Raw genomic sequence first — 12,126 nt, 5'->3', positions numbered from 1 at the left:
TAGACAAAACTATTTTTCTCTATGAGCTGTTTGTTTGTGGCCTGGTTTCGATGACACGAACACTTGAAAGACATGATTTAACCCTGAATATAGGCAAACATGCAGCACAGGCTCACAATTTCCACTAATGAACTGGCTATCCAATTATTGTGAACAAAATGAACGAACTATAAATAACTAACTATATAGATATCCGCATATTTAGTTTTCGTATTTTTTTTAGAAAATATTATGCCAAAATCTCGAATGAGGTCGAGAGTCTCGAACAACATATCTCGTCTCGATTTACAGAGGATCTGTTCTCGTTCTCGTCTCGAGATCAATACGAGAGCAAGACTTGTCTCATCTCTGTACCATTTCTTATTTACTGTGTCTTCGTATTTACATATTTTATCATCGGCCTAATCCCCGCCTACAAAAGTTTCTTTTTTAAACTTTACTGAACACTTTACTTGATCTGTCCCCCCCTAAATTCTTCCTATTCTTCATCTAACGGTTTAAATATGGTGCATCGAGCAGCACAAGTGACTTTGAACCAACTAAGTTAAATTAATTAATAAGGAAATATATAGATTCCCCTCCCTCCCTCCCCTCCTCATTGCACCTATTGCAGTATTTTTCCAAGGTAACAACTGTTTGACTTTTTTTAAAAAACTATATGTACATGTTGAATTTTATGTTATTCTAAGGGGAAAATGCCAAATATTTTGCTGGCGCGTTCAGTTATTATCCGCCGCTTGTGGGCATCTTTACGCCCATTTTATATGAAAATGAAAATGTGGTGGAATATAGTCAACGTAGAGCATTCGGTGGCAAACAAATCGGTTACTATTTCGTAAATAGTCAATGGTTGACATGGTTATTCTGTTGCCTTGTAATCAATACGCTCCATGTTCGATTCTCATTTAGGAGCACATTTAATGGTTCGGATCAGTGGTAAATGTTAGCTGTGGTAATGCTGCTATGGTTTATCATGGTGACAATAAGACAACTCACTTCGACCACTGATTCGGATCGCTATTGAAGTTGACGGCAAAAACGACAAGATCTGGTCGTAAAACAGTCTGGTTGGCAACACTGGAGGCAGATCTTCCCTCGCCAAGCACTCAATCGCGTTGCATTCCACGTGACCCGTGCACATGGCTGACACGTGCTTACGTCACCGTGAGACTACGCCTCCAGTCGCGTGACAGATCCTGCGCCGTTGCCCCGTGACGTCACACGGCGAGGCACGTGTGCTGAGGCGTGTTGGCACGATGAGAGAGTGGTTGGCCGCTGCGACGGTGGTCGGTGAACGTTTACGCTCTCGGTTTGTGTTGTAGGAAATTTACCGTGGTGTGTGACAACCCCATGTTCTCTGCGAAAAGTGGTACTGAAACCTTACACCATGGAGACATATTGGGAGGATCCTGTCACTCAACAAGTGAAATTTGAAACGTAAGTACTGTTTTTTTTTAGTTCGCTAAATGTAGTGTAGAGGACGCAACCGTCATTATATCTGAGAATATATGTGCGAGACCTTGAGTGTTGGCGGCCGGTAAAAGTTCTTTAGCAATTTTTTGCACAAAACCCGTAGCAGTAAATAACTAAAGTTCGTTTATGACCAGGATTCTAAGTACAAGAACTTGAAACGATAATATGGGCCAACTGCGATTGACCGATTTGTCGTGCAATACAAATTTCGACACGTCTCTCAATTTTGCATCATGCATGCACAATGAAATCAAAACTATTCCTTCTACAAGTTAGGTGGAGTTGTTATTTCATTGTACGCTTGGGCGTGATTGGCAGGGGGTTAAAAAATAGCAAAGTGTGAGTTTGAAAAGGGCAAGTGAGGGTGAGGAAGTTATGAAAATGGAGGGAGAAACCGCGCAATATTGATGTAGTCACGTTGCAAGTCAGGTGGCTGTGCTAATCTCACCCGTGTCAAATGTCACCCCCCTTCCACGGTTTCTGTTCGAAGGGAGGGGCGGACGACAATAGAAAAGCTTGTTTGTCAACAGTTATCATAAGTTAATGCTTCATAATTAGTGATGTGTACGCAAATGAATTTTAATAATTTCGTAATTACATCCGAATCTATCCCTGAACCCAACCCGATAATCTACTTGGTTATCTGTTATGATCCAGGGGCGTGTAAGGCCACTAGTGCAACTGCAGTCTTGCAGGCCAACGAGGATCTGGCGCCTGGCTCGTGTTGTTTTGCGTTTATCCTTATTTGTACAGAGTCCCCCTTCAAAGCCTCAGCTTTTAACTGGCGTATGAAGATTATTTGTTTTTTTTAGTTAAAAAATCCATTAATGTATTGGTTTTAAAAATTGAGTGTGGAAGTTTTTAACAGGCATATTTTCTTTTCCTATTAGGGCCCTGTCCACATTTTTTTTTTAGTTAAAGGGGCTTATGCCCGTATTGTGTAACGAGCGAAAATAGCCTATGTGCTTAATGTGCTCGCAATATGAAAATCAATAAATATTGTGATTCAGAAGTTATCATAGTGTGCCAAGTTATCATTATAGCGAAGTGGTCATTGTAGTGACGCCGCTAGATAACATGTCTGGGATGGGTTCAGTGACGTGCCTAGAGTTTTTGAAAGGAGTAGGTTATGTATACCTTTTTTAGTAGTCAACCCTCATTTTGCATCTTTTCCTGTATTTGACGTTCTTTTTTTTTTTACGAATGCTGGGCCAAAGGGGGGGGTTATGGGCCCCCACCAACCCCCCTTGGGCACGCCACTGGGTGGGTTATATTCTGGAGAGGCTGTCACATTTAATGCATATTTGTGCAGAAAATCCTATTTATCTTGTTTCTCGGGAGGTGGGGTGAGTTGGCCAATTATCCACTTCCTACATCTGACGTCACTGGGCTATCGTATCGAAGTTCGAATCCTGGCTAGGACATGGGTAATGTGTTTATCTCATCATCTACTTCTTTATTCATCTTCATCGTCGCGATTAAGGCCTCCACGATGGCGCAATGGTAGGTACCATCATCGCCTTGTAATCAAGAGATCCCGGGTTCGATACCTGGTGGAGGTACATAGTGGTTCGGACCCCACTTTAAACTTTAGGTCAAGTCCCGATTAGCCTTACTGTGCATAAAGACTTCAAACACCAACTCAATCAATCGTCGCGATTAACCCAGAAGGAACACAAAGTATGTATAATAGAAATTACTTTGCGTCTGTCCATCTTTGTAGCTTAGAGGTTCACAGTCATGACTCCCGGTTGGGCAGCAATTACCGATTTGTCCGCGTGGGTATAAAATTGACTGACGAATATCCTTGGCACATCTCATTGATATTTCTATTCACACTCTCTTCTAATTTTCTCGGTTCGTGCAGTTTATAGTGGGATCCGATCCACTGTGTGCCTCCACCGCGTATCAAACCTGCGACCCCTTGATTGCAAGTCGACGACGTTACCACTACTCCATCGCGGAGGTGTAAGTGTCCATTATATGTTTGTCATTTTGCGCTCAGATAGGCTAATCGGGATGAGGCCTACAGTCCGAACAATTATGCAAAGTTCTTCCACAAGGTCCGTAGCAGAGTGGTTACAGCGCGCCACAATGCTAGGGGTCCCGGGTTCGAATCCCGGCCTGCGCAGGGGTGTTCCTTGTGTGTCGCTTCACCAATTTAATCATCACTAATCTTCGCGGTTAGCCAAAAAGTGGTAGAAATGGGAAGTAAAATAAACCAAGTCAATCAATCCTCCACCAGGGATCGAACCTGGTACCCCTTGGTTACGAGGCGACAGCGTTACAAAGGAGGTCGATCCCAGTGTCCCTTCATCAATTTGAAGTAAGCGATATTTATCCTCATAGGTCAAAAGTGGCAGAGAAGCGACGTAGAATGAGGTAGAGGGAGATTTATTTCCGTAACATCTTTGGCAGTTATGCATTTGAAGCTTCGGAACGAGTCACAACTCTCGTAGCAGCCAATCAACGAAGCGAGCCGCTGACGTCATCTCAACCCAAAACCTATCGCTAAGCCCCTTACTCAGGTTCTATACGCCCACTAGGCTCGCTAGACAGACTCGTGCAGTCCGCTGGAGATGTTCCGAAAGTAATTCGACTTTAACATCAGTTTCAGGTTCACCAACTCCCTCTGTCCATTGGAAAGCTGCTTCAAATAAGCAACAATGCCTCTTTTTTTGTTCCTTAACTCATTATCGACCTTTTATATTGTTGTACTTCTTTGTAATAGCGAAGGCTTGTTGTAAACAATAGGCGATAAAGATACGTGACAATAGCAGGGACAACAATGTCAGCGTCTATTTTTAATACGAAAGTTTGTGTCCTGTCTCTCGTAACTGCGTAATTTTTATTTATTAGCGCATTGTAATTAACGTCATCGAATGTTTTTTCTGAATGACTGGAATGTGCAACGGTGACCTCGTTGCTATGTCTGGCTGAAGTGTTAGGTTTCGCTTTACCATGAGTCCTGAGAGTCCTGAAGGAGTGGATCGTGATCGAATCCTGGTTTAGAATGGATGCTTCATACGGTTTGCTGCCAGTCAGGGCCGGCCCTAGGTGGGTGCGGGTCTTGTAACCAAAATATTTCAGATTTTTGTCCCGTATGATCACATTAAAAGCATTATTACAATTAATTGTTGAAGGTTGAAACCAAGAATTACGACAGGCAAAAAAAAAGTTACTAAATTTTTGTTTCTTTTCATTTCGGATATGCAACTTGTACGATGTTCATAATCAAAACTTGGTGTGTATCAAGATGGCAATTTTTAATCATTTCCAATTACTTAATTCTCTTGTTTACTTTTTCATTGAATTTTGACGGTGTAGCAAATTTACATTGTTTTGTATAAAATAAGAATTTCACATGATTTCGTTCTATAATTAGACAAATGTTAAGTGCATCGTGGCGGCGATTAGGGGGCAGTGTCCCCCCCACACTTTTTGCCACTTTTGCTCCCACACTAAGCACATCGCGCTACGACGCCAGGGGTCCTGGGTTCGAATCCTGGCCTGGGCATGGATATTTGTGAGTGTCCATTCATCAATTTCATCATATCATCACTCATCCGCATCTACGCAAATTAGCCAAAAGTGGCACAAGCGAAGTAAAATAAAGCAAGTCAATGCTCCCACACTATGGTAAACCTTGTGTATCAAGGGAACGTAAACTGTTCTTGCCCCCCCCCCCCCCCGTTTTGGAACCCAATCGCCGCCACTGTAGAGTGTACATTAACAATTTTTAATGAAACACTTAAAATACTGACCACGGCAAAATTTATTGTAAAATAAGACACTGTAAGCGTAACGTTTCGACCCTCCAACAGGGTCTTCTTCAGGTAAACAATTTATTTTAAATCTTTGTCTGAAGAAGATCCTGTTAGAGGGTCGAAACGTTACGTTTATAGTGTCTTGTTTTACAATAAATTTTCCCTTGGTTAGTATTTTGAGTGTTTTAATAATCATTGAAACAAGGCTTAATAGTGTAAATATTTTTGATTGAATATTTGAACACCCTGTAGATAATACTTTCTTTAGAATATGATTTCAGTCATGTAGGGTATTTTTAAGGATGTCAAATTAAGACATGAAGTCAAGTTAAATATTACAAAAGCTATGAAGTGTTTTCGATATTTTGAACAAACTATTCGTTTTAGAGAAAGGATGAACCCTTCGGTCCCTTTGTAACTGCCCTTCATTGTATTGCTTGAGTTTGTTTTTAAGTCCACTTTATGCACACAAAGGCTAATCGGGAAGGAATTAAAGTGAGGACCCCTTGATTACAAAACGCCAACGTTGCCAGTACACCAACTTCTGACTATATAGGATCCAGCACTATAATCTTGGACGTTGCAACTTATTACCTTAAAAAGTTCTTCCCATGCTGAGCGGTCCTACAGTTTAAAGTGCAAGCTGAACCAGTGTTGCCACAATATGAGGGCACAATTTCCCTTTCCAATGGGCAAAATTTCCCTTTTTGGACCAATTTTTCCCTTCACCTAAACAAATCGTGCAATAATAATAACAAGTAGTGGTAGCTGTAATTACTATTATTAATAGTGGTGGTGGTGGAAGCAGTAGCAGTAGTATTTCCGTTGGTCCATGTCCATGTGAATAAAGAATGTTAAATTTTTCACTTAGATGTCACTTTCATTGCGTCCTGACCAGATGTCCCAGGTTTGGATCCTGGGAAGGAATCCATTTAATTGTTAATCCTCATCGTTACTATTATCCGAAAGTGTAACTGGAACTTAACATATACTGTAATAATGTAGTCATATGTCTTAAAATTTCCCTGGAATTGTGGTTTCTTTCATCGAAATTCCCTTTTCCCTTTTTGACTAAAATTTCGGTCCGAATTTCCCTGCAAAAGGGAAATTTCCCGTCATGTGGCAACACTGATCTGAACCACCGGATATAGTACCCGGAACTGCTTTATTACAAGGCGACGACATTACCACTACGCCATCGGGGAGGCACTGAAAATGATGATATCAGTCACGTGTCTTGTGCGCAATGCTTTCACTGCCCACCCTGTTTTTTTTTTCTTTTTCTAGCCAACCTGTTGGGGCGGTTCCATTTCGATCTTGCAATGGAATTTTCCTTCCAAAGCAAAGCATGGCGTGCGACCTTCGTTCGGCTATCACCTAATGGTCACGTGGTCGAGATTGCTTCCCTTTGCAGTAAATTACCTGATTCTTTCTTTTTCGTTAGAACTGCTCGTTTGTTCTAAGCTTACTTTTTCCCCCGACCTGCGTTAACTGCCCGCGTTGCGATATGGTGTGACTAGACTGTCGATTTACGATGCACTATAAGTACCACAATTTGCAAAATTGTCTCGTGGGTGCACTTTCTCCTGAAAATGTGACGTGATTTGCCAGTGACGTGCTCTGTATTTTCGAAATGGGGGGGGGGGGGGCACGTGTACTTTTTTAGTATTCGGTCCTCATTTTCCCATATTTTCTTGCCATTGGTGGTTTCTTAAGAATATTTGGCCAAAGGGGGTTATGACTCCCACAAACTCCCCTTTGGCACGCCAGTGCTGATACGAGACCTAGACTAGCGTAAAAAAATAACACGGACTACGAAATAACATAAGGAACATCGGAAGAAGCGAAGGAGAGCTCAATGTGAAAAGAAATGACAGTATGCAAAACATTGGACATACAATCTTATTATGATTATTGCACTTACAATGCTCATTACACTAATAACCAAAATGGTAGGAGCAATAGTTAAAGAATATTGAACTTGCACTTTAAAGCAATGGTCAAATGTCTTCCGCTCGTGTCCTCCCGTTTCGCCTTATTGCGTTTTCACCTCCCCCAATACAATATCAAATGGTTTATGTGACACAAACTTTCTAAGGCGAAACGTGACATCCCATTTCCCCTTATCCTATTTCGCCTTACACAAAAAAATTTCCCACCAGGGAATATTATCGACATGAATGGTCATTATTATTAATGTAATAAAACACCATGCTACATTGATATTTATACTTTTTTTTATTATGTAAACTGATTTATATTAACTGTATTAGTAATTTTGGTAATATTTATCCTGACATTTGTAAGAACAAGTTTTAGGTTAGGTTAGGTTTGTGTGTAAGGCGAAATGGGATGTCCCGTTTCGCCTTAGAAAGTTAGTGTCACATAAATCACGCGAAATTGTATTGGTGGGGGGGGGGGGTGAAAACACAATAAGGCGAAACGGGACATAATCCTTCCGCTACAGGACATTGCGTCATTTTCGTTCACAAACCCAAACCCACTTCTCTGAGGACTTCTCAGAAGAAAACTCATATTTTTGTCGGATTATACGAATTATCGAGATTCTACTGTTGCCTTAATAATAATAATAATTGGATACAAATTATGTGAGATAAAAAATAAGGTGCAGTTAGCAGCCGATTTTATATTTTAAGATAGTTTCATTTTGGTTTACCATAGATCAAATTCAAGAAGCTTTTATGGATCTGACGTGAAAATATTTCGCAATCACGCTGTGGTTTTTATCCAGTGTCAGTTCGCTGTGTACATATACTTTTCACAAGATTATTTTTCCCCCTGTAACATTGTGTTTCCGAGAAAACTTCGAGCTTTCTTCGACGTCAGCGAAAACCTAGGACCAAGGTTGAATTCATAAAGGTGAACCCATCGACCGCCTTTCGAGCGTGTTTTCGTGTGACGTATGTTGAGGAAACTTCACAACTTTTGAACAAAGCGAGAGTACTGGGATGTCTTTTTATTTATTCATCCTTTCCAGAGGCAATTGAAATTAAGATTTATTCATTTATTGCATAGAACAGATTCTTTTTCTATTTGCTGAAAATTTTATTGTTAACAACACATGATATAATGCATTGCTCAAATTCAGTAAAGAACCGAAAGATCCATAAGCGAAAATATCGTTAAAAGAACAGAAGGAAAGAAATCACCACAGAAATTACTATTCTGGGTGTGTGTAATATAATAACAACTCAGAACATGATGTTCATTCCAATGCCATCTAGTGGTCACTTTTGTGTCCCGTTGGCCGTTAATATTACTATAAATGATGATTTAAAACAAAAAGAGATAAACCTTTTTGCATTCGTGCTATGAAATCCTATATTGGTATGAAAGTAATGCAATCAACACCAGGCTCCGACCGCCTTTATTGTTAACAAAATAACAGCTCGTAAAGTCATATATATTTTTTAAACATCTTCACCTGACTGCGCATGTCTAGGTAGCGACCAACATCAATGAGTCGTTGCCCATAGGTGCTGGACTGAGATGACGTCAGCAGATCGCTCTTTGATTGGATGCGTCTGGACTTATGACTCTCTCCAAAGCTGCAAATGCTTAACAGTCACACATGTTACAAAAGTAATATTACTTTACGTGTAGTATATTGCACGAAAAAGCATAAAATTTAGGGACTTACAAATAGAACGTTACATTTGGACATTCAATTTTATTGTACGTAAAATACAAAATTATATGGCGTTACAAACTTTCTTCTTACCGGGGCCGCCTCTATTGCGTAGTTATGATTGGGGCTCGGATAATTATGCATATTTAAGGATTTTTAACTAAAAATGCATATTTCATATGCAGGTGCATATTTGTATGAAAATAAGTTGATATGCATATTTTTGTATCCACAACCAACACCGAGCATATATTGTATTTATTTCTCTTCTCCTCGCTTCTCTTCTCTTTTCTTTATCTTTTCTCTGTCTTTCTTCTTTCAACAACTTCAAACAAGCATCAAAATTATAGAAGGCGTTAAAGAGGCCCTCGTCCAGGTTGAAGATCCTGTGTATGTACAGAAATTGAATTCAGTATTGAAAACGAAAAGTGGGTTTGCAACAATGGTGAAACTTTGCAAAATTTCTGCATACAAATGGAGAACGTGTGGATGATCTGGAACTTGATGTGTCTGACTTTCTTGCCCTAAAATACAGTCCACTTGTATCTTGCGAAGTGGAACGTGTGTTTCTGAATATAAGACTATTCTAGCTGAAAACCGAAGGAGTTTCAAGTTCGAAAATTTAATCAACTGCAATAATGATCTTGATCTGTAATGCATTGTTTCATTTGACGCAGAACCATATTAATTGAAAAAAAATCTGTGTAGCGAATGAGCATTCACAATAATGCATATTCATTGCCTCTCATGTAATCTTTCATAGTTTGTAATATACATCATTTATAAATTAAACTGGTTTTTAAAGTGCATATTTTACACTTTTTTAGTGCATATGTTGAGTTGTTTTTAGTGCATAACTATCCGAGCCATAGTTATGACATGGTCGCCTTATAACCAAGAGGTCCTGGGTTCGATATCCGGTGGAGGCACATAGTGGTTCTGATCTCACTTCAAACTATAGGTTCAGTTCCGATTATCCTATCTGTGCATAAAGTGGACTTGACTTAGCATTTCAATATATACGTATATCCTTAAGTTCCCCGAATTGTAGGACTGACTCTCTCCAAAATTGACGCCGTAGGACCTGGGTCTATGTTGGACTGTTGCCAAATGTGAGTAATCTCTTTTGTTGTAACGACATGTGAACAGTCTCTAGTCACGTGAGACTACTATGTTGCCTTTACATCGTGGGAGTTCATTCAAGGCCGTTCTGTTTCCACTGATGCCATTTTGTTCTAACTAAAGACACACACACACACACACACCATCTTCCTGAAAAGAAAAGAACTTCAACACGTGTCCTTCATGCGAAATACTTAGTTTCGCATAACATTTGTTGTTAATCGTGGATGATGCATCAGATCTTATAGCATCAATACACAGAAATACATAGTCATTCTCGTATTTTGTTATGACATTTACCCGCTTCAGTGAAGAAAATATTTTAAATTAAAAAAGGGGTGGGTATTTTTTTTTTTTGCTCACCGTAGCTCGTCATGAAAGAAGTGAAGGGTACTCACACAAGGCTGCCATTTTTAAAAATAAACTTAGCGGTGTATTGTAATATACGAGGATCTTTCAAAAAGTAACGGCATATTGACATTAATCCGTAATGCGGGGCACCATAAGCATTCTAAACTTCTGCGCAGGGAAGATACATTTGTATAGAAGGTGGTGACGCTGCCCAATAGATGGCATCACGTGCACAATCTGAAGAGCAGCGTATGCAATATGTCAGAGGCCTTAGCTGTTTACACCGTAGATGAGCAACGAACAATCACCAATTTTTTGTGCGCTGAGGGTGTGAAACCACGTGGAATTCATAGAAGAACGCTACCATAGTATTGGAGATTGTATAGTACGCCTGGGGCATTCGTTTCATGAAATGCTGTCAGTTTGCTGTTACTTTTTGAAATACCCTCGTATATTATTTCTTTTTGTTCTTTACTCTGGAAGCTGCTGCTGTAAATACATAATCCACCGATCATGACACTGTTTGGTTAATTTACGTCGCTGTTCTACCTCCTGGTGTAATCGTGACAATCAAGATGAATAATTGTACCGATGAAATGCTTGAAGGGACAAATACGGTTGTATACCTAACCACGGTTAAATTCCGAATCCTACTGAGCCTAGGCCTAAACCTTGCCCAACGCAAAGACTGGTTGTATTATGTATATTGACAAAAAAAACATTAATCATTTTTGCAATGCCGTAATAACTGGACTCAATAAGCTACACAGTATCACATTGCAAATTTCTCGTAGAACATGGATATAAATAACCCAAATGCATATATCGATTTTTTTCTCTGGATAATTTTATCTCAAGTGAACTTTGATACTATTAAGGGATAAGAGATTTTTGTTGAAGTGAAGCTCGCACTTTAAACACAACTGATATATATTGAAATGGAAAATTTAATAATTTCACAAAATTTCGACACAAATCCGTTAACGTTTTGTAAGTAAAATTTGTACTAAAGATACATATACAATGTCCCAATAAAATGTATACACAGTTTGAAAAATTATAACGTCAATGATTATTAAGATATAGTTAATTTTTAAAATTGAAAGTAATCTGAAAACATGAATAATTTTCTGTGTCAAACGCTTATTTTCAAAACTGGTGACCGTTCTGGTCCAGGTGCTGATGGAAACCAGAAGCAATTGAATCGTAAACATCACGAATCATTTCGTTCAGTATTTGGAAGCATTCACGTTCAATGGCTGCCTTCAATTCGTCAACTCTCGCCGGTTTTATACAGCAAACTTAACTTTTATGCATCCCTATGCAAAAAGTCTAGTGGCGTGTGATTTGATGAACACGGGGATATTCTTCTAAACCTCTTCATTAAGTTAATCTGTTTGGCACATTTTCCAAAGTACCACTCACAAAACTACACTCTTCGGTCCGGAACATGTACACTGAGAGCACGGACTCTTCTTGTAATGTACCTTTTTTTCAATTCCAGTGCCTTAAAATGCAATGGAAACTTAATTTTGATATTCCTGTTAAATGTGTGTATACATTTTTATGGGACACCCTGTATTTGACAGCGTAGCATTTTTTAAAAGAAAAATCTAATGTCATAGAAATAGACTCATTGATTAATTTACATCTTATGAATAGACCTATAATAACATTAATTCAAAAATGTATATTATTATTATTTCGTGTTTCGGACCCTTCTAGATATGTGACTGTTGAGATATGAGTACAACAACGTCCTCG

The 12,126-nt window shown here is 39.3% G+C and overlaps 1 protein-coding gene across 2 annotated transcripts in view; it reads left to right on the top strand.

The window, feature by feature from the left end:
* The first annotated feature begins 1,221 nt into the window (after positions 1-1,221).
* Positions 1,222-12,126, top strand: part of cwo (transcription factor cwo) — a 95,789-nt gene continuing 84,884 nt past the window's right edge. The window contains exon 1 of one of the 2 annotated variants that reach the window (XM_083112420.1): positions 1,222-1,437. In XM_083112420.1, coding sequence (XP_082968546.1) covers positions 1,388-1,437 — 50 coding nt within the window. In that variant the 5' untranslated portion in view covers positions 1,222-1,387. The remainder of the gene's footprint in view (positions 1,438-12,126) is intronic. The other variant, XM_083112421.1, reaches the window with a different exon arrangement.

This window comes from Lepisma saccharinum, chromosome 26, assembly GCF_977018435.1.
Source record: "Lepisma saccharinum chromosome 26, izLepSacc3.1, whole genome shotgun sequence".
Taxonomy (NCBI): domain Eukaryota; kingdom Metazoa; phylum Arthropoda; class Insecta; order Zygentoma; family Lepismatidae; genus Lepisma; species Lepisma saccharinum.
The sequence above is the reverse complement of the archived record's forward strand: the minus strand, read 5'-3'. Positions and strand labels throughout refer to the sequence as shown.